The 26,200-nt window shown below is 40.4% G+C and overlaps 1 protein-coding gene across 2 annotated transcripts in view; it reads right to left on the reverse strand.

The window, feature by feature from the left end:
* The window catches only part of LOC136765538 (rho guanine nucleotide exchange factor TIAM2), a 76,543-nt gene that overhangs the window by 45,918 nt on the left and 4,425 nt on the right, over positions 1 to 26,200 (reverse strand). Inside the window, exons 1-3 of one of the 2 annotated variants that reach the window (XM_066719607.1) lie at positions 6,920 to 7,103; positions 3,092 to 3,193; positions 1,111 to 2,328 (exon numbers count right to left, since the gene is read on the reverse strand). In XM_066719607.1, the coding sequence (XP_066575704.1) occupies positions 1,111 to 2,328 (1,218 nt within the window). In that variant the 5' untranslated portion in view covers positions 3,092 to 3,193; positions 6,920 to 7,103. Of the gene's footprint in view, positions 1 to 1,110; positions 2,329 to 3,091; positions 3,194 to 6,919; positions 7,104 to 26,200 lie in introns of those variants that run through there. The other variant, XM_066719598.1, reaches the window with a different exon arrangement.

Below are 26,200 nucleotides of genomic sequence, written 5' to 3' on the forward strand. Positions count from 1 at the left end.
CCTACTTCTTATGAAAGGTGCCTGACTTCAGGAACTGCACCCTTTCCTATCGGCATTAACATCCAGAGCAAAGTTTGAGCAACAACACACTCAGTGAGCACTCTACTAGTCAGAGCTTGTTCACTCCCACCTCACATCTACAAATTGTGAATATACGCATTTATTTCTGGAGAGAGAAGTTGTGTCGTTAAAGCTTTCTGCATTTTACGCCATTTGAAATATAAATAAAACCACTTCAGCCATTCTCCCTTCCTTGATTCTTCGAGCTTGAGCGAATGTTTGAGGACGTGGGACTTTCCACACTTTCACAGATTTTTTTTTTTTTTTTACCTACCACAGAAAAGACTAAACATGCAAGTCAGTCTGAAAAAACGTAAATTTCTACAGTGTTAAAACATGCATGCTATTTATGGAACTTCATCTCAAAGTCATCAGTCCTTGAATATCCTTGAAGTCTTCAGCATTCGTAAATCCTTGAAATGGTTAAGGAAATTATGCATTGTCAGTAACAGACAAAATAATTAATTATACAATAGAAATGAGCCATGTGCTTCCAAGATACACACTTCATTAGTTATTTCTCATTTATCTTATTCAGGAATTTCAACATGACTAATGGGAATGTGCCTGCTTAAGACATCTGTTCAAGGCTCATATAATCCCTGTATGTACACTTAAAACATAAAATAAAAAATAAAATAAAATAAAAAAATGTTTTAAATGTAAAGGCAGAAGTTTTATTCTTAAATTTGACAATTGAATGTGATAGCCCTAGACCTAATCCTTGAAAAGCACATTCAGCACTTAAAATACAGTCACAGACTAAAGTGCTGGCACCCTTGATTTAAAAAACAATTATGTACCAATTTATTTTATTTAATAAATATTGGTAAATTAAAGTATACTTATTTAGAAACAATATATTTTTGAAGTACACGGATTCCCCCTAGCTGGTATTAGTAAATATCACTGCTGATTGAACTGAGGGATACCACACATTTTGTCTGCTAACCCCAGAGATATGCATTTATTATCCTAATTATGCTAATATGCTCTGTGACTTGTATGTACTAGTGCCAAGTGGTTTCAAAAGACAAAAGAGGCTCTGACCTGCAGCTTTCTCTTCTTCCTGCTCAAGCTCCCCGTCCAGTCGCTTATTCGCCTCATTCTGCTCTTCAGGGTTTCTTTTTTGGTGCTGTTGTCCACAATGGGTCTGGACTTGCGGCAGGGGAGGGTGTAGGAGGAGTACTGCTTGGCGCCCAGGCACTCTGCCTCGGTGGCCACATCGAGGACCGAGACAAAGGAGGCGCGGTGGTGACTGCGAGGCACGTCCAGGTACTGTGCCGACAGCTCTTTGTCAGCGGGGAAGGTGGCTGCCAGGCTGGCGTTCCTGTACAGGTCCTGGAGGGACACGGGAGACACCCTTTGTTCAAAGTTCCTCTGGTCGCTCGGTAAGACAGTCTCCCCAGCGTTGCTGTCAGAAGTCCTGACGGATGAGTAAGGGTTGTCCATGTCAGTCATGTCTCCAGCATTCCCCCAGGGCGAGTCGTACCAGGAGCACTCGGAGCTTAAAGAGCTTCCCTTGCTAGTCCTCACGCCCGAGTCACCTGCCCCCAGGCTCTGGTCGGTCTCGTACGCCGTTTGGGAGTGTCTCCTGAGGATCTCGGGGTTGCTGGGCGTGGATTCCAGAGTGGGGGAGTATTTCAGCAGCTGCACGGGCCCCGAGGACTCGTCCACCACCAGCTTGTTGTTGTTGGTGTTGGTGAACTCCACCCTCATGGCACCATCAAACTTGCCCAGTGTTTTGATGAGCACCTTGGGGCTGCTCTTGTCATCGGCGAGTTCTGACAAGGAGATCTTCTCCGGGGTGTGGAGGCCGTTTATCAGAAGGCCGTTGCATTCAGGAGACGCCTTGTTGATTCCACAATTGTTCTCCGTCGTCTCGGCACCAAAGTAGTGGAAGCCTTTGTCAGGCACGAGGAGCCGGTTGCCGCGTTGCCCGCAGCCATCTGGAGAGCCGGGCTTGTGCTTGCTGCTGTTGGCGCTGCTCTTGCCACCTTTGGTCACATAGTCATAATGACGGGAGGCGTAGGGCTGGCCGCTCTTGTGCTGGGAGAGGCAGCCCCTGGCTAGAGCCCGGGACTTGTACCCAGAGCCCCCTCCTCCGCCCCCACCACGCCCCCAGCCGAGCGGGGAATGGGCCTGCTCGTCTTTGGCGTGGACGGCACGGAATTTCAGGGAACAGGGCTTCGGTTTCCCGGGGATGATGAAGCCACTACTCTTCGAACCATGAAAGCTGTACTGGCTATCAGAGTTCCCCATTCTCATCTACAAGAGAAAGGGGTGGGGGGAAAAACATGTTAAATCAAGTTAAAGAAACACGCCTATTCCCTGAAGAATATCTACTACTTATAAAGCATATAGAAGTCAGCTGTAAGTGATCTAGAATTCAGCATTAATCATTTTACTTTTCTAAAGTGTTTGAGGACTTGAATCAAACTGCCAATAGTCTACAATGTGCTGTAGCTTTTTATATTTAGTTTGTTAGTGAATTTTTGGTTCACTGTTTGTTTAACCGATAAGAGAGCCTTTACAGTTTATGGAAAGCATGCATTTCATTATAATTTGAATGTATGAACAAGCATTGTTTCTTCTTAATTCTTTTCCTAATACATAGTCAACAAAAAACTGTTGTCAGTGATTCAATTCAGATCTCCAGACAGAAGACATACATTTGTTCTCAGGAAGAGCAAATGGAAAGACTCTACATCTATCAACAGAGAGATGTTCATGGAACCAAACGGGGGGAAAAAAATTAAAAAATGGTCGCGACAAGCTGCTCTATGTGCGTTCACGGATGTTATGTGTGACGGGACCATGGAAAGACTTCCAGAGAGACTCAAGGGGTTTTTGATTAGTAAAAGACGTGCATGACCTTGAAGGAATATTTACAGTCATACAAAGTAATAAAGGCATGTAATGGTAGCAGCAGTTCAAACTAGAATTATCGCACAAAGCAAAAGGTGATACTAAAATAAGACATGGAGAAAATAATGGAGTTTCCAGTGACAATTAATGTGGAGTCCCTTACCAATTGTTCTCTCTCTTATCAGTGAAAATCCCACCAATCCGCATGATCTTCTGGACTAAACTCCGCTTCCTTGAAACAGCAGTCCAGCTCCTTCAAGTTCATCTGAAACCAGAAATAAAAGTGCATATATGTTAGTAGCGCACAGAAGCAAAACTGGCTTCTGCTAACGGTTCTTCTTCTTCTACACCCGAAATTAAGATGAAAAAGGAAAGAAAAACTACACTAAGCATACTGTTTTTTTTGTTATTATTTTTTTTTCTTTTCTGGGCTCTGCAACGCTCAATGACGTCTTGGTTTGATAGGTAGGAAAACTTTTAAAAAGCAACTTACAGTGGCCCCGTATTTATTTTTAAACTCTGGAATTCCATGTAATTTAATTTTTTTTGTCAGCTGCCAAGTTTGGCCATCAGCGAGAGCCAAATAAAGCAGCCGTTACAGCATTTCTATAACGCTCTCCTCTCTGGGCTATGTAACCACCCTAGAACGTGTTATTTTTTTCTTCCCTATATGTCTGCCTGTCTGTAGAAGGAAATATTCTCTCATTCTTGGTACATATCTACACCCTGCTTTCACACAATTACAATTGTGCCTTTAAATAAAACGGAAAGAAAGTGAATTAATAAAGGCACAATTGTCAGTGTAAAGAAAAATACAGGAAGCGGCTGAACACAAGAACAGTAGCAATGTTTCAGCTACTTGGAAAAGAATAACAGCAGTGTTTTCTTAGACTGAAATGGAAACAAATTGCCTGGTTCAACACCACATACGCAAAAGCTAGATCCAAGGTCTACACAGGGCAGACGTTATTTTATGTTATTTCATACCTACTCTTTTAAACACAAGGACACACGACGCAGATTAACGCGCAAGGCCAAATTCAGCCCGTTCCAATAACGCCTCACTCAAGACAGTGACCAAGTCTGGGACGTAGACTATGAGGGTGACGCCAAGCCTTTACAACACGCAATAACTAGGACATAATTTTCTGGCTAAACCCACATACACATCAATACACTGCAGATTTCCCCCAAATACATACACACAGACTTCTTTATAGTCATATATCATTCAGTAAACAGGTTTCCCCATTTAAACAAGAGCCTTGTTAAGCCAAACTGCAAAGATTCAAACTTTGTATGATGCAGTTTCACCTACCACAAAGACTGTACATTTGTGGACTCTTTGATGCATGCTGACCAGAAAAGAGTTTAGCTATTCAGGTTCTTCATTTCCAAATTAATTTAAATTATTCTGTTGCAATTTCTGCTTGGAGTATGACAGTACTGTACGACTCCAATTAACCAACAGCATTCATAACAGAGTAACATTTCCCAGAATTCATGGGAGTTTACCAAAAGTGTCCTATGATGTCAAAAATGTACAGTTTTTAGCACTGCTCTGGGTAATTACAAATGACAGGAAACTGCATGGTGCAAGGGTTGGATGCAAACACAAAACAGAATTCAAACTGTAACTGACCTACGCTCAGGAAAACTAAGTCCTGTTGCTCATCTGTCAGGAAGATGTGCGTCAAACATAGAGGATGCCATGTGAACATCCCTCTGACGCTGCAGAGGGTATGTGAGGTTTTTAAGCAGCTTTCCTCCTTGATACTGCATATCCGCTCCCGAGCAAGCAAATCCATGCCCCAGAGCACACCATCCACGTATCTCTGAAGTAGAGCAATACAAAAGGACTGAAGCCACTATTTCTACCCATCATGTCTGCCTGGAATAAACTCGGTCCAGAAAAACAAACCCATTTGTGCATCCCCTCCATTTGAGGCCCAAAAGAATCTATGTTCTGGACAGTCTGCCAAGACTAAGACTGTGCTTTAGGTCTGAAGCAAGGGTGACCATTACACACAAGACCCCCCAAAGAGCCCGAAAGTAGAAAACGGCAGAACAAACCTTTACGTGAACATGAGCAGCTTTTTCAAGTGACACTGCACTGGCACTCAAGTCACACTATGCCTTAAGTCATATTTTGCAGGATAATGCAACGCTTTTATAACTATGACAATCAGCCCCTTAAGCTTTCCCGGCGGTCTGTTAAGCCGTTTAGAGAGGAAAGCGCTTAAGATAAGAGAGGTCTAACTTTCTCAAAGGATTTTTTTTACACCCAAACATCAGCAGACATTTGGGGATGTCAAACTCCAAGTCAGATGCGAGAGCTGCGTTGACCGCTGCTCTGAGATGCTTTTTGTGCGGGTCGAACCCACCTTGCTTTGAAAGCACGGTGAGCGATTCAAAAGCCACACTTTTGTTCTGTTTTCCCATAGGCCATCTGCTACTCCCTAAGAGGAGCCCCATAACCCTTGGCCTGCATTCTTGAGGGCCGCTACAAAGCCCTAAATGATTTGCTTCAATCAACCATTTTGTTTAGTCTCTCTTTTCTCACAAAATATTCGACTGCTGGAGACGTTCGCCCCATTACAAGGACATAGTTTTTGAAAATATAAATATACAAGGTTTCTAGAGAGTCCTGTTGTTGTTTGTTGTTTAGAAATATTTGCCGCCCATGGCTATCGGAGATGAAAAAGAAAATGGTCACACTGTATTAAAGACTGCAGGGATATGGAGGACAAATTATAGATCACACTGAAGGAGGAATTGATCAAAGTCATAATGCACTAATCCTGGCGTATTGACTGACGAGTGGCTCTCTGTTTTCCGACCATTGCCACAGCTGCCTGTTATAAGTCAACCTAATTCTGCCTCTCAGCTGTATTCATTATTTATTCGAATAAAGTCCAGGTTATAAACACAGGTTTGGTGACCCAGTTTTATAAGAACTCCACACACACAATATACAAAATGGTTCTGTCTGTTAGCAGGAAGTTCCCACAATCAACAATATCAAACAAAATAAACACGTGACACTTAATCTGGCAACCTAACAAAATTATTTGCAGGCACATCGTGGATAAAGTTAAGAGAATACTGAAGACAAGACAAAAAAGAGAATTTATCCAAACAAAGGATAAGACTGTTGTCAAGTCCCTGATTTGGTTAAGCACTGTCAGTTGTACGATCCATGAAGTCATTTTGCAAAAGAAGAGAAGCAGAAGATCCCACTTTCTAATCTGTAGATGGTCTGCAATTCACACAAGGACCAACCAAACCTTCCCCATGAATGTCAATGACAATTAAAGTGGAGTTACGCGGCTTCTAAAAGTGTGTCCTTCAACAAAGCATCATCTATTGCTCTAATACTAAGTGAAGCAACCAATAAATAGGCTAAAGATATTTTATACATCATTTCTTCCCCTTCCTGTGACTAGGCGTTGACCATCTATGGTGCATACACTAGTGATATAATTTTGTGACCAATGTAGTACGGTGGCTTCATGCTAACCTGTCTTTCAGTGTCGCCAGTTTTTAGTGACAGAGCAACAACAGAAAAGTGGGACAGCAAAACAAAACATACAAAAAGCAACACACATTAATGCTTATGAGTGCTTTTCCGTTTACCACAATTACAATTCTAGTCAACAACAGACAAATGAAGCTGCTGCATTATCTGCAAGATAACACTCTCCTTTCAAAGAGATCTGCCCACAACAATTTTGTAAAACCGGATTAGAAAAAAAGGCACTGGACTTACTAAACTGAAATAATAATGCCTTCAAAACCAGGATGGTAAATAAGGTGGTAGCAGACAAAAGACCAGCTCATTCCCCCTGGGATTTCAAAGACTCATACGCTTTTTGACTCTGCACCTGTATACAGGATAAAACAGCCCTGTGTCTTTCTTCCCCCTCTAATCCCATGAAAGAAAAAGTCAACAAAACAAGTCAAAGCACAGAAAAAATAAAAACATCCTTACCTCTGTTCAGTTGCTTTAATCTATCAGTCTTTTGAAACACACAATGAGAATTAAGTGCTCTCTGATTTTACACTGGCTTATAAGGCTCACTCTTTCTTTCCTCCTCTCTCGGTCTCTCTCTCTCCCTCCCTCCTATAGACAGAGACACATACACACACACACACACACACACACACACACACACACACACACAAGGTTTCCCGTGCGAATGCTGATGGTTTGTGACTAACATTCTTCAAAAGTAGAACCGTTAAGAAAAAAAAAAAAAGTGTTCCCTGGTTGGGATGTATTTTTGTTTGCTAGCTACACCCTCCGAACATTCAGTTTTTTTTCCATTGGAGGAACAGGATGATGCAGGCTTAACCAAAGTGGTTTTCCATGGGCCGCTTGAAATGATTAGCCCAGACAGGCTGCCATAATACCTCCGAGTCACCAGGGAATGCACTATGACTGGGCTCTTGTTTGACCCTGCATACCACAATTACCACGAGAGAGAACGGTGGAGGGGAGCTCCCACTGCACTGATTGAACAAGAGAAGGAGAGAGAAAGAGGGAGAGGGAGGGAAAGAGAGCGAGAGAGTGAGCACGGGGGGCGGGGGCATTTACCAATGAGAGGGTTGCTGCTGTGCTGGCGTTGTGAAAGAAGAGGGGAGGCAAAAAGCGAAGGCCACATGCATTCCACTAAATGAATGGGCCAAATGTTAGGTATTCTGGGGCTGTCTTTTGAGTACTCCTTCCCTTTTAAAAACATGCAATGTTTATCTACATCACATACTTGAGGTTAACAGAAACAGTATTTAAAGTGTGTGTTTTTTAAGTGTCAGAATGGCCGTGCAATTGCATATGATATGAACTGGGGATGTCAGCTCAGGGACTGTTTTTTTGAAGGTTACTAACTGGCAGGACTTAGCTTGGTGTTTTTATTTTATTTTACACGGCAGGTTGTGTAAATCTATTAAAACAGAGGAAGAACATGGAGAAAAACCTTAAACTGTCAATACATGTATGCATCCCCATTACGGTGTGTCCACAGTGCAAGAACAGTTTAATTTATAGTTCAGAGCATGAGCATCTAAAATGATATGCGTCTACCATTCACAGAGGTATTTCAAAGTTCACACACAAACACCTCTTTTAAAAACGTGTCGGTGCTCTACAGTAATCCAATTAAACCCCTCTTTAGTTTGCAATTAACTTGTTTGCTGTCTGTTCGCTCCACTATGATTCACTTTGTTGCTGCAATACAATACAGTGCAGCCTCCGTTCTGTCTTCTCACTCGGCCGCTAGCGATTTATCACAGTCATAGATTTTCTTTTTGAAGGGTGACTGTACGCTTATTATAAGTGGTATGTATATGAACTACACCACCAATAACCCAGAGACAACCCAAAGAACTGCAGTAGTTCACTACAGCAATTAATTTTAAGTGTTTTGATAGGCTTGCCTTGTTTCTCTTCCCAATTTGTTTTTCACAGCTCTGTTTTGGCTACATCTACAAACAGCTCTTTAACTTTATCTGGCCCATTAGGACTTACACATGCTGGCTACACTATTGAAGAAGTAACACGTTTTTTACAAACAAATAAATACAGGTTAACCAGGAGCCCTCCTCTCACATGAAGTGAAGAAAGGAACTAAAGATGTGAGTTGGAGAAGCCTGTTTGGCGACGATAGGTTGCAGTCTTATCTGTCGGAAGTGAAATGTTAAAATACAGTTGTACAAATGGAATTAACACAGGCCTAATTTTATTACTGTTGTTGTTATCTTTGATGTGTTGATTGATGCTGGTCAGCATTATTCAGGCAACAGATGGAAACAAAGAAGTTGTTTTAAGTCCTCAACCAAATACCTGTGCCCCAAAACACACAAACGTTATACTATTATAGCAGATTGAAAGATAGTAGCTGATTGAACTATCCTAAAGACAGTAGGTGTAATACAACTCAGTGAAATTAATAATTAAAGTAGCCCCCAGAAATTAGTAAATACAAACTGATGATTGCATTATAGACAAAACTGAATGAACAACACAAAACCATTAACAATATAAAGAATAACAAGTAAATTGTCCAACACAATTCTCACAGCACCATCACTAACTTACATTCTGTCAGGGCAGGTAAACTGCATAGGAATTTAAACTAACACCTCTTAGCCCATCTGAAATCAATAACAAGTTGTTCAATTAGTTCTTTATCAATCCACTAAGGATGAAGGCCTCCCCAAATTATTTCCACTTTCACGATCTTCACAAGCTCCTTATTTCATCAACCCATCTTCTAGGTCTCTCTCATATCTTGGGATCAATTATATATATTGTATGTTTTCATATATTTATAATACATTTGTCACATAATATAACCATATATTATAAAATGTAAGCTTTTCATATGGAAAGTTTATTTGCCAAATACATTACTATAAAATAACTGTTTCACATTACATTTTTCTCACATATACTTATAAATTACTAGTATCTGAGCATTCAGCCATACAACAATCAAAGATTGTGTTTAATGTTGCTTTCCTAATTAACTGACATCCTTTATGTTAATATATTACATATTAAATAATATATCACCAATATTATATTAAAAAGCATGTGATGGCCTGTATAGATACAACAATTTAATTGTTAGAAACCATTACCTGGTGAAAATAGCTATGAGGAAGCACGAAGTGTATCTATTGATTAGATTATACTGATGAAGTTACAGCAGTAAAATGAGGCTTGCTGCCGTCAAACCATCATATCATGTAATTGGTCAATTATCCTTGGCACTTCAACACACTGTTGTTTGTTGTCTCCAGCTGTTTTAATGAATTACTGCCCCTTACACTGCGCTTTCTTGACTCAATAAATGTCTTTCCCTATAAACTGCAGTGTACAATTACATGCCAATTCAGCTGACGTCACTAAATGTGAACTTTTGATGTATTTTCTACTCTCACAAAACACAGATCATTTGATATTACAGGCCACATCCATACAGAGCCTCCCAGTTGAAGATACAGTGTGGCCTCCAGACTGACGTTTTACAAATCTTCCTCCTTTAATAGATGAAAAGAGTCGTCCCGGACAATACACAGTCACACTCAGCACTTCGTGGACATGCGTGTTACAGAAAGGACGCAGTGTACAGCACTGTTCGTGTATTTGGATGTGCGTCTGTGCCGAACAAAGCGGCTTGTATCCTACACACTGCGATCACCGGCATGCACAGACCAACACAATGAGGCGCTCGCTCAGAAGACTAATGTTGTGAGCAGTAGGACAGCTTCTCGGTTTGCAGGTCTTCCTGGCCGTGCATTCAGGGAGCTCACAGAAAAGAAAGACCTTCAAAGTTCTGCCTGACTTGCTGGGAGGCCAGAAGCAAATGCTCCCAGAGGCATGTCCCATACATATTTATAAAGAGCAGGTGCCTCCTTATTCCAGTGAGTACAATACCCATCAGCCCTCATTAAGCCATCCTGTAACCCAATTAATGGCTTTGATGGGCATTTGAGAAGAGGGATCAAATAAAAAAAAAAAAAAAAGAAAGGGAGGAAGAAAATAATACAAAGTACTTATAATACGGATTTTAAGGCTTAATTCCCATTTTATATAAACCTACACTTTTAATTAACTTTTGACTCAAGAACTGGTGACAAATACTTTCACACTAAAATTACTTCAGTCTTTATCATCAGATTTGATTTGGTCTCCAACCAGGTTTTAATTTCACCAGCCCAGCCCAACAACATTTAATCAGTGTGTGACGTCCTCCCATAGCTGACTAATCATGCCCGGATACCTACCACCCATGAAAACCTCTGCTTTATTACTACCCAGAGATAAGGCAGTAATTGTGCCATTCACAAGCAAAAAAACAAAACTGCTTCTCCACAGGGGGATTTTACATTAAACTTCACTGCCAGAGTTAAAGCCCTCTAGTAACTCAAGAGACACTCCACAAACATTTTACCTACACAGCACTGTAAAAAAAAAAAAAAAAACACACACACAAAATAAAAACACTTAACCATAAAGACATTCACCACCAGTGGCTTGAACCTATAAAGACAAGTTTACCATCTGTCAGGGAGGGTAATAGCCCGCCCACCCATTTGACTAGCTTTGAGGAACATCACACACAGACAGACCCCTAATAGTTTAAATGGCTGCACAATCCTCTAAGGGCTCTTTCCATCCATCAGAAATAACAACTGCACTCCAAACATGTATGCTGCATATATAGTATTCCCACAGCAGCCTGGTCATAATGAGGGGGAACAAAACAAGATGTTTCGATGCAGACTTTTTAATAACCTAGCCTCCGTCCTGAACGCTTGGATGAATGTTTCCTCCTGACGTGCAACTGTTTATGATTTGTCTTCATCGATTACATCAGTGGTATTAGGATACAGCTGCCAACCAGACGTTTCCCCGTCAACTGATCAATTCTTTTAGTCAATGAAAAGCCGCTGACCGAGAAAGGACGGCAGGAGACTACTGGCATTCGGGAGCATCGGGGTGCTTCTTTGGAGCAGAAGTCACTGCTTTTGTTTCCCTGTATTCAGAGCTCACTGATATGAATTACAAAAGGTGTCCGCTGAATAAGAGAGTAAACTGGGAGGAGATTGTTTTTGGAAATAATGTTTCTGAGCCCGTTAGAAAAAATATAAAGACAAAACATGTAAAGATAAATAAGCCAACCATTCCTATATACAAATACACTGTTAGCATTTCCAAATGAAATTCAGAGCTGGTTAAACAAGTTATTTAATGGTTTACCACCTACCTACATAAAGACACCCATGCATGTGTGTTAGATAGAGTATCTGTTACATCCTTTTTCTTTGCGAGTTCTTGGCATACAGTTATCCTTTTCTTCATGTCGTTTTCACACACTAAGCTTTCAATTTGAAGAGAGCCTGATTCAGTAATAGTACAGGAATTGAAACACAAGGTACACTACTGTTTTCCCTTAAGGTCTGGGTTCTTTATACCAGTATTGACTATTCTTAGCAGGGGAACTGGAATAGTCATAGACTTTTCCCCAACTACAACAGTGTACAAGAACAGTCGTGAAAAAGGAAACTGACCGACTGTTGTTATTAGGTTACACTTACAGCCAGGTGCCATATATTTGCCGCAACAAAGTTCGACATCGAGAAGGCAGAACAAAAACAAACGAAACTCAACCAAACAATTTGCAAATCCAGAGGCAACTAAAAGGTTCCAAACAGACGGCTCTTAAAAACCTCTTTTGTGTCCCTCTGTGAAAGCGAACTCTCAAGGCCAAAGGAGAGGAAATCCACACCTAGAACAACCAAGGATATTAATCAGCTCCCAGGAGGGCAGTCAATAACTAGCTCAAGTTCACTTAGCTACAATCTGTACACAATTTTCACTTTCTTTCACTGATAAAGTAAAGGGAAGCCCAATAAAGCAAATAAGGTATATTATGAAATACGTGCACTAAGATAAGATATGGTTATTATTATTACAAGGCATGACTTAACAGGAATCCCAGAGTTGTTTTTGTCTTTTGCATGAATGTATTATAAGCAGCTTCTGAAAAACAGATCAAGTACACAAAAGCATAGGTCTAATCCTGCAACATAACAGGAACATGTGTTTTGTGTTGTGCTTGAGGATACCCCAGAGCCAGAAGTAAAAAAAGAGGACTGTTTTGCGTTATTATTATTATTTTTTTAACTGTATTGTTGCTTGTAACTATAAATAGACCGATATGTATTTTCATACAGACAAAACACCATGGTAATGTGCCTTGATAGATTTGCGTGTTTGCTCTTGGAAGTTGGCAATTCATACAGAGTGAGAAGGACAATAATTAAACACTTCCCACGAGTTCACAGTGGGGCCTGCAGATTAAAAAGTGAAAACAAAACAAAAAAAAACTACAAACAGAGTTCTGTAGTCTGGGGCGCTTTGTCCTTGGAAACATGCACACACACACACACACACACACACACACACCTTGAGACAGAGTGATTCAGGAAACAGGGGGAAGAGTGTGCGGGGCCGGGCGGTTTCCTCACAGTGAGACGGCTTGTGCTGTTGCTGTGGGTGGGACAGACTTTACTCTTGGTGTGGCCCACTACAGCTTCCTCGCCCGCCCCGCAGCATCCCTGTACTGAAACACAGCTGCCTTCGGGGCGCTTAAGGAAAACACCGCAAAGGAAAAAAAGAAGGAAGAAAATCCCCTCCAGATATGCCATAGGTTAAAGACGGTTTTCCTCTAGAGAGGCTATTCCTCCACTGGATCTTTTTTGCTGGGAGCAGACCCATGATGTATGGTTTTGTCCATCAGTGCATCAGACCGCCACGCCCTCTCCTTCTTTGTAGCCTATAAAAGGCGTTAAAAAGGATCAATAAAGGGCAATTCGTTCTTACATTGAATAGGGTCACCTCCTTCTACCCCCTCGGAGGGCGAGATGGCCATGTAGCAATCTGTCAATTCCACACTGATTAAATGTAAGTGATTAATACAATTAGCCTTCAGTTCAATTGTTCTCATAAAGTGCATTTTCCTCATGATGAATTAGGTCTTATAATGCATCACTCGACTGACCAGCTGTACCAGAGGGGTCACAGGCAGTGCCGAGCGAAGAGGCAACACAACTGGGGAAAATTGTGTCAGGGTACATAGGAGGATAGGTTTCCAAAGCGGATGAAGAATGCGCTGAAAATATCAGGCGCGGTACAAGAAAAGAAAAGTGTTGTATGAAACTCAGAATAGTTTACTTAAATGACAAATTTAAGTGGGGTCAACTTGAACCTTCCTTCTGGTTTTATTTATCTTATTCGTATTTTATTTATTTTCTAATCATACTCCGTGGTGGCACTTATCCGAGCTTATCTTTAGCAATGGAGAAAAAGGCCACATTCAATTAGGCTCCCCTTTTTCATTTATTATCTCAGTGAGGGACATTCTATCAAAATCCTTAGGAGGCCTTTCTTCTCTTGAAGAGCCAGAGACACAAAGCACCAAATTATGCAATATTGTTCTCCAGAGAGCAGGCCACACCCGCCACACTGCCACACAGAGCAGGGATGAGTGCCTTGTGTAACCAATTATATTCAGCGCCCAGATGCTCCTCTGGTGTCCTTTTGGCCCAGGCTATACATCATTCGCTGTCGCGTCCATTACACAGGAATTCCTGAGGAACACTACTGCAGTCAGGAAGCAACTGTTTACAGACAGCTTCTTGTGCGTACGCTGGGATTGACTAGCACTGGAGCTTCAAACACAGTCACTCTCACTTGCACACAACTGTTACGGCCTACACTGATAAGGATAGGGGAAGAGAAGCAGAACTACAGGCCATACAATCAATTAATTCAGATGGACAACCACATGTTTTTTTATTTTTTTGGCCCACTTAAGACAGGGTATTTAAATTCAAAGCATGGGAAGGATTTCTCAACATGACGCACATTCTTTTTTTTAAACTAATTTGAATATAAATGAATACAAAAAAAAAAGATTTTGTTTTAACCTAAACAGACCTCGGAGTTTGTTAAAACAGTAGCAGGATTTTTGCGATTGAGTCTTTGACTTGGCTACTACCGCATACCCTCAGTGAAGGGGTCCATCTGGCAAAGCTTTTCTTCCACACATAAAGGACAGGGTGTGACAGTAGCTAATCCCCACTATTGAGAGTCTGTGCAATGGAGTTTCCTTTTAAAGTGGCGTTTCATTCAGTAACCAGCACAGTAATGGACATCATCTAAATCATTTGATACATAAATGCAAGAAGGAATGAGGTTGTGAAGTGGAGGAATTTATTTACATTTTGATTGATGACGAGGTTGCCATCAGATGAGAAACAGAAGATGCTTCAAACATTTTATGTCAGCAGCTGCACTGAGGACTGATGAACGAGAATGAGAGGAGTGCACAGAAATGGCCTCAGCTACAGGTCCTCTCCCGGTTTCCTGACCATTTCACTATCAGTTCCCAGGGGCTTTATGTACACATCTCTGCGCACATGGAATTCTGGGAAACTAATCGGCGTAGCAGTATAATAATGCAAGTTAAAAATCAAGGTCACAGCTCCTACTACTCCAGCACAGCACAGATGGGATGCACAGACTGAAAGCCTCTTGTGGAATCACCGGAGCAGCAGGAATGTCTCTGGGGATTTCTCCCTGTCTCTCCTGTGGAATGACAGCAATCTCCCAAGAGTCCAACCCTGCCTCGGCCTTCAGTTTAGAACTACATGTACAAAACCCAATGCATAAATACCCTGTTTGCAAAATCCCATTCACTGGCTTAGGGTAAGCAAGAAGATACAAGAGTTACACAACTGTACTCCAATGTGAGACAAAGCTCTTGAATAAAAGAGATTAAATGCAAATCACAAGTCCCACACCTGATCACTGACTGTCTTTTGATATAGGATTATTTCATGTAGGCTACCTAATGCAAATTGTCCAGCAAGTATTGTATTTTTAATTGGCAGTTTGAAAGTTTTGAAATCAAGTCTGTCAGAGTTAAACTACTTATTTCATATACAAACAGAAAACAATAACAACGTCTTCTTTTCAAAATCCAAACTGGTCCATTGGCAATAAGCAGAGGGATTTGTATCAAGTGTTAAATAGCAGAATATCCAATGTTTGATCAATAAGGGATTGAATTTCAGGTCAATTAAATCAGGATGTAAAAGCCTGCTTAAAACAGAACAAAACAAAACTTGGCAAATCTGACAGAGCACCTTGCCAACAGAACCGAAGACATATCCGCTCATTGTTCGGTGTAATTTTATTTTTAAAACTTTTTGATCATTTGTTTACAGGTCGTTTTCAGCCTGTCTGGGCACAGGCTCAAACTCTGTAGCCATGGGAATCATATCGCAAGAAAGGTAAGTGATAAAAGGCAACATCCCAGATCCCTTTGCCTGATCAGCTATAAAAAAGCAGTTATTATCCTTTACCCACTGAGGCCAAAATTCCTCGGCTTGCTGTTGGCACACTTGCTATACACCGAAGTTACTACTACATAATTCTGCTGACAAGTCCTTTCTTTGAAGGGAAGAGGTTAAACAGACAAAGCCCTCGACTCTCTGTGTGCAGCAGGGTGGAACCTCCTCCACTGAGGTTGTTTGGCCTACCATTCAATGGCAGCTGGCAGCCGTCCAATCAAGTGGCTCCTTACTTATCAGGTGTATGACTCACGACTCCACGGGAGGCAGAACCCCTCACGGCAGCCAACTCGCTGTTGTATTTACAAGGACATCATTCCCACCAGTAGGTCCCTCCGCCCATGCCAAGGCAATTAGGCTACAATATGGGCAGAAGGTATCTTTGGGAATGACATTCTAAAACAAAGCGAATACATGAGACTGTTACTGTGATGTCATGCCCCGAGACTTGGTAAAGTGTTCAAACCTGTTGCGTCAGGGGAGCCATTCTTTGCTTGCGGTGCTTTGTTGCTTGTGGGGGGGCTGTGCGAATCGGGTGCTTGGGAAAGTGATTTGAATCTGTACGCTGAGCCATAATAGACTCATGTAGAAGGGATTTTATTTTAATGAGGTTGCAGAAAAGTGGTTTCCTACCTTAGGATTGCCAGGAACATGGTTTGGAAAATGAATTACTTTTAAAAAAGAAAATAGAAGAAACACAAACACATTGAATCCACCCTATTGTGAGGGAGTTTGCCTCAATCTAACATTCAGTAACTTCAACTCAATGTCTGGGCGATACAATATTTTTTTGGAAGAGTTGGGATACTTTAAGTTAAAAATAATAATCATTAAAAAATGCCTGTGCTAGTTAGAATTTTACATTTATAAGACCATGTCTGTCAAGCTGGTAGAATAAAAAGCCTAAATTACATAACTCTGAAATACACATTTGTTTTAAGAACCCAATTCTGATTAAGTTGTTAAAAAATGTACTGTTGCTTAAGTGCAGTATATAGATGCATTAAAGTTGGATGGAAATCAAATCAGTAACCTACAAGCACCACGTGATTAATTGAAACAAATCAACATATATAATAATTTGGAAAACTGCAGAAATTTTAAAATGTATTCAGAACTGCTCTCACACCTTTTATCAGCTCTGAGAAATCAGGCTGTTAGTGGAGAGTAAATTACTCACTGGCCCCACACTTCATCTGGAGAGAGCTGGATGTAATGGCTTTCCAACTGCAGCGACAGGACGACTCATTTACACAAGGACTGGGCCAGTCATTAGCAGTTTTCACACACAGGGGGATGCAAGTGATCTGACAATGAGCTAACGGTTTTCCCAAACAGCGAAGAGTTTGCACATATGTAACAGCCCACAGTAAGAAAGGCATCCACAAATACAGAGGACCTGATCTCATACACTGACATCTCCGGTGGTGTATTTGTGATATATTGCCTAATAGTACAAAGATTAATCTAATTTATGTAGTATCGCTATCATTTTGCGGTTAATGTCAGAGGTTAATGCTTACTGTTGGAACATGCAGTTAATCCATAAAAATGAGACAAGAATTAGTTGGGAGGGGATTCATGGCAAATCATCACTGCAGGACCATCACTGAACCCGCTACATTCATAAAGTCGGATATGTTGTGACACTGTAGGCATATTCTCAAACACACAACATGGAAGTAAGCACCACCAAACCAAATAGTTCCCTCAGATTAATTGAGTTTTTACATGGACCCAAATAGTGTTACTGAATATCCGCTTTCCCAGGAATTGCAAGGCCAAAAAGGAGAATTTTGAAATGCGTTTTTAAGAGCCAGTAGGTCTTCGTTAGTTTAATGGGTACATACAACTGTACAGCTAGAGGTACATCACGATTGACATTTGAAGTGCTAGAATGGGACTATTTCGCAGCACTCAAAAGCGAAAAGCTATTTCTTTCTTCAGCGTCTTCAGTCCAATCAACACGTCTAATCTGCTTAAATCCAATTATAAGCATTGTGCCCTGCTTTCAGTATTTCTGCTCTTCTGCAATCAAAATCAGACCAGTTTTGCAACCAATTACACTAGTGAAAAAAAATGTCATTTGGTTCTTTCAATTTAGTTTGTCAACAATTTAATAAAAACTAATTGAAATCCTGAAAACGATCTTATTACATTCACATTCTCCCATCTCATCTGTCTAAATCGATGGAGAACGTCAAAGTGGAACATCTGGTGTGCACCACTAGCTGGAGTTTAGGAGCCAAACAAATTAAGAGTAGAAACACAACACAAAGCTTCACTTCTTATATAGCATTACAGATGAACTGAGGCGGTGTCGGCAGCCAAAGTGTGCATTTCACAAAAAGCTGTAGGGAATATCGAGAAAAAAAAACAACACAAAAATATGTTTATTGTTACATAACACTTTCAATCATCAGAAAAAAAATGTAAAATTCTAACTATACCCACTTGCACTCAGTGAAAGATATGACCTAACAACTCTGCTTAAATGATGTGATAACTTTATGGTTAGGCCAGATGCCTTTAACGGCTACAGTTTCTCTCAACATAAACGCTGAAAAATAAAATCACACAGCTTGTGCCAGGTCCACAAAAACTAAAACACAAAAGAATTCACGGACATGCCATCATCCACGAATAGCGACAAAATGGAAATGAAGTCTTAATGTTTTTCTGGCAGTTATGCAAAAGGTCTAGAATGCAAATATAATTGTATTAGCTGGACCCAAGTCCCAAAAGACCAAGCCTGCAGCAACAGGTAATGTGTGAGATTTCAAAAACATTACAGAAACGGACACAAAATAGAGTTAATTAACATTTAATCTATATTCAGTTCCAAAGCCTTTAATAAAGGGTTATATTAAGAAAATCACTTCACAGAACAACGACACTTTTAGCTGGTGTTTACTTTATAAATCTAAAAACACATGAGGCAGACTGCAATTTTGTTCTTTTACAAACGGGACCCAAACAACTCTTTATTTATATCAGTATTTCTGGTTCCATAGAATATTTAAATGGAGATTCTGCCATTCCTACTCTGAATTGGTGCATAATTGACATAGAGTAACTGCTCTCATATTAGTGTTTAAAAATATTACATTTTGTTCTCGTTCCCATAAGCAGTCAAAGGAATAAAGCTTCATAGTTAAAATATTCACTGTGGTCAATGCTGCTGTCAGACTTGAGTTTCCCTAAACTTAAACTTATTGTGTTCTGGTCTCAAGGATAAATGAAGCATCTGGGAACAAGATTTCACATAGAAAGTGTCTGTGACTTGATGGGCAGATGTGCAAACTCTCAGAGGTCAGGAGGGATCTCTGTGCTTCCTTATGAAAGGACAAGGATCCCCCCCCTCAGATTCCTTAATCAGTGAGAGTGGAGGAAAGCAAAAAAGGGGATTTGAGTTTGCTTTTCTTCCCTCAAGGCAAACCCTTGTTAAAACAAAACAAAAAGAGTGCCATTAACATCTACAGATGGAGCGGACTGTCGGCTCAATGCCCAACAGGAAGAAAAAAAGAAACAACACCCCAAATGTCAGCGGGAATATCCTTTCTGCCAGCTCACTCATTCTTGTGTGTGCCGTCATCCGCTCTCAGTACGTTTGTCTTGTGAAAAAAAAATCACAAACTAAAACCACACGTGTGTACACGCAAGCACGCTCACACACACACACACACAAATTGCCCCCAATTTCCAGGCGTCTCTTGGAATCATGAAAGATGAAAAAAAGGGGGAAAAAGGAAAAGAAAACTGCCAAATATCTCTCAGGCGCCCATTCACAGCGTAACCCCCATTTACAAGCACTGAGTGACCAACAATGCGGTCTGAAGTGGTGTGTGTGTGTGTGTGTGTGGGAGGGGGATTCGTCTGGGGGGGGAGGGGTTGTGGAATAAAATAAATCTGTAATTAAATGCAGCTCCTAAACAGAGAGCCACATGGCAGCCTGACAATCTAGACAACCCCATGGCAGCCCTGACTGAAATAGCAGGGGAGGGGGGTTGTGTGGAGCTAAGTTATGATCCCTTGTTAGTCAACAAGGGATGCCTTTTGGAGGCCAGGAGTGATTAACAGGCTTATTTAATTACCACTCAGGAGGTCACCTGGTTTAAACAATTGTTTCTGTTGAGCGATTTAATTTTTTTTTTTCATCATTCTAAGTATTTCTGAGCATTTTTTCCTCCAACAGTGACTTACTGCAATGTTAAGTATGAATGCTGAGTTTTGACACTAGCTGGCTGCTCTGTAGAAAATATAAAACAGGCCCTATTATTTGTATGTTTTCTGCACAAGCCAGTCTGAACCGGGGGATCGGGGGGTACACAGACAGCTGAAGTGGTCTCAGCTGCAACAACAACATACCTAATGAGACTAAACAAGATTACACGTTTCTAGACACAGTGATAAATGACCAGTAAGGCAGTACAAAAACAAACATGGACTTCCCGGATTAACATTATTCCTTGGTTTTGTTTCTAACCCTCTTTGGAAAGTTTACAACTTCTTACAGGAAGATAAGCAAAGACGTTGACCAGTTTGCAGTGGCCTGAACTTTATTATAGTTTTAAATTGGAAAACTCATCTAATCCAATTTGCAAATCTATGTAATTATCAGTCTGTTGTCCGCGTGCTCCCAATGTGGTTTTCAGACTACACACGGTCTCGTTGCCCCGTTCGTCAGACTGAGAAGATTTATTCCTTGAAAATTACCCATCATTCACTACATTTCCCATTTAAGCAGCTGTAACTCTGATCCCCCACACAGGATTATAACAGAGAACCCATTTAGGAAAAAAAAAAGCATGAAGTAAGATGAATGCCTATTAAGATCATATCTATTAATATAACATCTATGCTTTTCACAGATTACAGTGTGACGTTACTCAATTTTGCAAGATGGCAATTTCTTGTCTATTCCTTCTGCACAAATTGTGTATGAAGATGATTTGATCTATTGGTAAACATGAAAAGGCCATTGTGTGTTGGTTCAGGTTGAAATCAGCAGTGCGTGCCTCAAATGAAATAACGGTTATTGTACTCTAATTACATCCCATAACACATGTATCAAAATAAAACACCTGAAGGGATGTCTGAAGATGTAGAGTTTTCAGATACCATATCAGTCACCAGGTGTTTAGAAAACAAACAACTGAAAAAGGAGGAACAAAAAACAAAGGATACATTAAAATAAAAAAGCTTACAATTATATAGCACTCTGATTATTTACAAATCAGCAGGAAATCTTGGAAAGAATTTGGTTAATACAGAGCCTAAAAGCCCCACACCACAAAGTATGCGTGTACTGTTGCTAGTTAGTAGCTCAGCCTGCAGTTGCTTTCCAGCTTGGAGGCAAGAGCGACTGCAGTGACTCAAGTCTTCCTCTGTGCGTCTGACTAAACGTTGGTTTCTTCCCTCCCACATTTTCCTTTCTCCAGAAGTCCATCTGGTCTGGCCACAAAGGCACTGTTGACTGAGTAAAATACCGAGGGATGACCCGCGGCCATTAATCCCTGGGGCAGCGCAGATTAGACCTGCCCCTATTCTGGTCTAAAACACTAAATCAAGGCTTTATTGACAGTTAACGAGTATGACAGGAAAACAGGGAGAACTCCTCTTGAAGGCAGAGCCGTGTGGGTTGATCGGTGACAGGCGTTACAAAGCATTTAATACCACCGCTTTTGAAGCAACTGTTTTTCAGCTCCTCAAGGTAACTAATATGTTTAAGAATGTGGGGACTGGTCCAGGGGGTGGGGGAGACAATACTGAGTCACATAACTCCACAGCAACATGTACAAATATTGCCAGTTATAAAGCTTTTTAGGTTAATACATCATCTCCTGGTTAAATTTTTTCCTATATAGATACACAATCACTGCATCTCAGTGAATTATGCGTTTTAGATTTAAATTTACATAGAATAGAAGCACAATATTTTAGTTTCTGCCTGCATCTATTTAAGCGATTTGGAATATCAACATTTATCAAGTAAAAGTATGTCACAGGTCTGGAAAAAAAAAAGTATTATTATTATTTTGGTTTGTAATCAAACATTTTGGTGGTGTTGCTGGGCGATGGATATTTTTAACCTTTTACAAGCACAGTCAGTGGCACTCTGTCAGTTGCATTGCTCATTGTGGTTTGGATTTGAACTGAGAAAGAAAAAAGTATATAGCTGACCTGCATTATGCTTTCAGTTTTCCCAACAGAAAACTGAGGGCTGCCAAGGAAAATATTTGCTCAGTTCAACTTGTTTAAAGGTATGCTCCTGGACAGCACCCTTCCTTTCCGTTCAATATTTATATATTATACCAACTGTTTTGCTACATGACCAACCAATAACATGGAAACAATTGTGCTAAGTTGATGAAATGTACTGAATAAACTGAAAAAAGTGGTCTGACACACAAGCTCTCTAACTTGTTTTCAAGTAAAATCCCAAAGCCCAGCTCCTTACCCACAAACCATTACACAACTATCAACAGCAGAGGAAACCTAGATTATTCCCCTATAAAAGCCTACTGTACTATGCCATAGGAAAACCAATGTGAAGTATAAGAGAATGAAAGTCAATCATGGTAAAGTAGGGAGAGGTGATACAAACCATAGAAAACCATGGTAATGCCAAAGAAATGCATTGGAGCAAGTGCAAAATTACATGCAAATATACTGCAGTAAACGTTTACAGGGTCCCTTGAAACAATATCAGTATCTCTAGTAGTTCTAATAAGCGTCTTGCTTCTTTGCCTGTAAGTAGGACGGATCTGCATTTCATGATTCTTACACGATCCACTTTATATTCATCATATTAAAATAATCCCAGAATTAAAGTAAACATGTACATTAAAGATTTTTTGGAAGAAATCATTTCACAGCACGGTCCCTGGAAATGGCTCAATTAGAAGCATTTTTGTGAACAAACTAAGCTAGAAAAGTGTCCTGGCCTACTTTTAATACACATTCAAACTGCTTGCCAAAGCTGAAGCTTTTGAGCTGAAATAAGCCATGAAGACAGTAATCGGCCCAAGCCTTTTGGGCAGCATCCATTTCGAAATTAATTTAATTGACCACATTTTGGCTTGTGAATTACAGTATTTCTGTTGACCCAAAACAATCAGCTCTCTCTCTGTTAATCTTGGGCACAAGTCTGCTTAATACAAACAAGAAAGAGAATCCTATCACATTCCTACATCAGCCATCCTTGTCTGCATGAGGAAATAAGCAGTAATTAGGTGTAAAATCCACCAAACATTCCTCGGCAATCCAGCTGAAGCAGCAATAAAAGAACCGTCTACATATTTGAAAAGCCCTCTGTGTTTTCCCCATCATCCAGGACCATCGGATGCTACAGAACTGGGACACATTGGCCATATTGCAACGTAAGCATACTTTTACGTCATTACCTTAAATTAAAGGGGCATGGTTAACTAAGAGGGTTAATAATAAACAATATTAAAAAGCTATCCAGAATTAATAGAAATCCATGATCAACACCAACAACACCATCCACAGAACTAGAGTCTAGTGGGATCTTAATGGTAACTGTGACACACAAGGAGACTTTTACACTTGGCACCTGGTCCTGATGTGCCATTTTTTCACCGGTGGTTTCTGCCCAGATATAAAATTATATATCGTTCTTTATTGTCTACAGTATTGTTTCATTTTATTTAGCTTTGTTCTTATCCCCACCCCCCGTCATCTGGTCACAGGGCAGTATTGGGCATGTCTATGTTGACAGAAAACTGGAGTTTGAGTATACAGCTGAAGTCGTGATTCATTTTGTGCTATAAATATTTCCAATTAAACTATACTTATTTATCAATGAATCAGCCTAAAGTAAACTAAAGATTGAATTAAACTGAATCAAGTTAAGACAATGGGTTTATAACTATTTGGCATGCAATCTGTGATTTCTGTGGGACTCTTAGCTCTCTCTAACCTGAGTCAGAATGTACATTATTTTATTTTTTTATGTTTCCAGCTGCCAACTTGCTCCCCAGTTGGTCAAGTGAGACTTTGAAAAGAGGCTTTAGCTGAACCCAAAAGCTGGGAGCTTGAATGGAACGCAGCACGCATTTCCCTGAACCACTTATCACATCCATGATATTTGCAGACACAAAGAGATATGGGCCCAATCTGCCATACACCGTCCCAATGAAGAACATTTCCTCGCAAAACAAATTAGGCACATTATCTGCCTCTTCAGCGCCGGGTACTAAGTGCTGAGCCTGTAGATGACATACAGCTGTACTAGGGCGAAAAACATTGGCTTTTGACTACTGTTAATGGACGTCAGGCTGCTAGGGTGCAGCTTCCATATAGAATGCATTCTCCGGCTCCTGTAATTTTCTATATGGTCTTACAAAATAATACACATAATTACTCTGCCCTTGAAGAGTCGAGAGTTCCTGAAGTGCCACTGGGTTACAGACAGGCTAGTCATTTCCACTCACCCTGTGACCAGGAAATGATCAGCACAATTTACCCTTGGAGAATGGAAAGTGAAATAAATGTAGGACAATGTATTACATCCTGAAAAACACTTACATTGAAAACAAAAAAACAGGACTATGGCAAGAGGTGGTGTTTTAGGTCTTTCACTAACCCCAGACGATTAAACACCCTGAACAGCACACCCTTTTGCAAATAAAGTGGCTTGGAGTGAGGCTTCTTTTCAAGGACACATTTCACTGCGTGTAATACGGGGTGGACCATTTTGTAAAGGTCTAATAAACACAAACATCAGGGAATCACAGGACAATGAGTATCCATAGAAATGCCCATTCATTAATGGTGCAAGGAAAGCTTTGGGCCAGAACAAGCGACTCTTTTTATAGAAATATGAACACCTTCCTACCTTCCTATTTCATTCATACAGCAAGTCACAAGTCCTTTGTCGCTTTGTCGACGTATTTACTTTATTCTAATAGACAGTTTAATTAAAATGTTCACAGATCACAGGCAATAAATCCCAATTTAATATCACAGTGACCTATACAAGCCTTTTTTGTGACTCAGATTAATTTATAAAGTTGACCTTGTTAGGACCAACTCACCTATCAATCATTAAGTAGACTTGATTTAGAAACAAATACATTAAAACTGATAATTTTCTGAGAATACAGATGCAGTTGTAGGGAAAGAGGGTATGAAGGGTGCAATGGGACAAAGAGAAATGTTCTGTGCCTAAAACTGTCTGAATTAAAGTTTTATTTCAGAAAAACAACCACTGCCAACTTATGCTAGGGTCAAAGCTAAATCGCCCAAGTGATAGAGGAAGTGGAAAAATGGTTTCCTTTATAACATTATGTCATTTTAAAAGTTACCAATAACTGCAGATCTATTTAAAACAGTGTTTCAGTAAAAAAAAATCCCCAATGACAGGGTGCAACAGCTAGTTTCTTGTCCTAGTCACATCTCTCTTTAGGTCTCTTTCAGGAAACACTGGACGCCTGTATGAGCTCACCTACTTTTTATAGACTGCCCAACATCCAAAATGCTAAGATTTGACACTTTGCCATTGGCTAAAAAAAATGTAATCAAGAATGCCCTTTACAGTTCTGCTTCCTATGACTCAGAAAAAGGCGGTGCACACCAATGAACTACGTGGAGAGTTTAACAGTTGCAGATAACTACGCATTGAATTAATCTACGTTTAAGTGTTAGGATAACATTGGAAAGATTGATCTAGTTGACTTAATAGCCTGAGCATATTTTTTCGGTTTGGTATTGTGTTTTTCTAATTTACTTACTCCATACACTCAATGTTTTGCAGGTCCTACTACTACTACTACTACTACTACTACTACTACTACACATTGTATAAAATGATCCCATTCTCCTTTGAGGAATGTGACAATAAGAACAAATATTACCTACGCCTGATATGTTGCAGGCAGAAACCCTTATATGGTGAAAAATGTTCTGAAGGAAGACATGAAACATTTGTGTCTGAATGGAAGATGACATCCACAAGTAATACTAACTCGCACACGCACACTCTCCCTCTCTCCCTCTCTGCGAGACGAGTGTCCTCGGCCCGGCGCATACCGATTGTCAGGGGCTGTGTTCGTTGCCAAGCCGGCAAGCCTCTGGTCCCTGGTTGCAGAGAGGGATTATTCATGTGCAGTCAGTGCTGTAATAAATCTGAAAAGTTTGAGGGGGCTGCGGTTTAAGATAAAAGATCAAATTTGAAAAAGGAACGAGACGCTGCTGTAATCTCCTGATTGCAAACTACACAAGCACTAATGATCTGAAATGTTTGACTATTATCTTTCCCAGATTGCTTCTACGCTTCATTAACTGCACCTACTAAATGGGCTGCCGAGTCATACATTAC

The sequence above is a fragment of the Amia ocellicauda genome, chromosome 1, assembly GCF_036373705.1.
Source record: "Amia ocellicauda isolate fAmiCal2 chromosome 1, fAmiCal2.hap1, whole genome shotgun sequence".
NCBI lineage: Eukaryota > Metazoa > Chordata > Actinopteri > Amiiformes > Amiidae > Amia > Amia ocellicauda.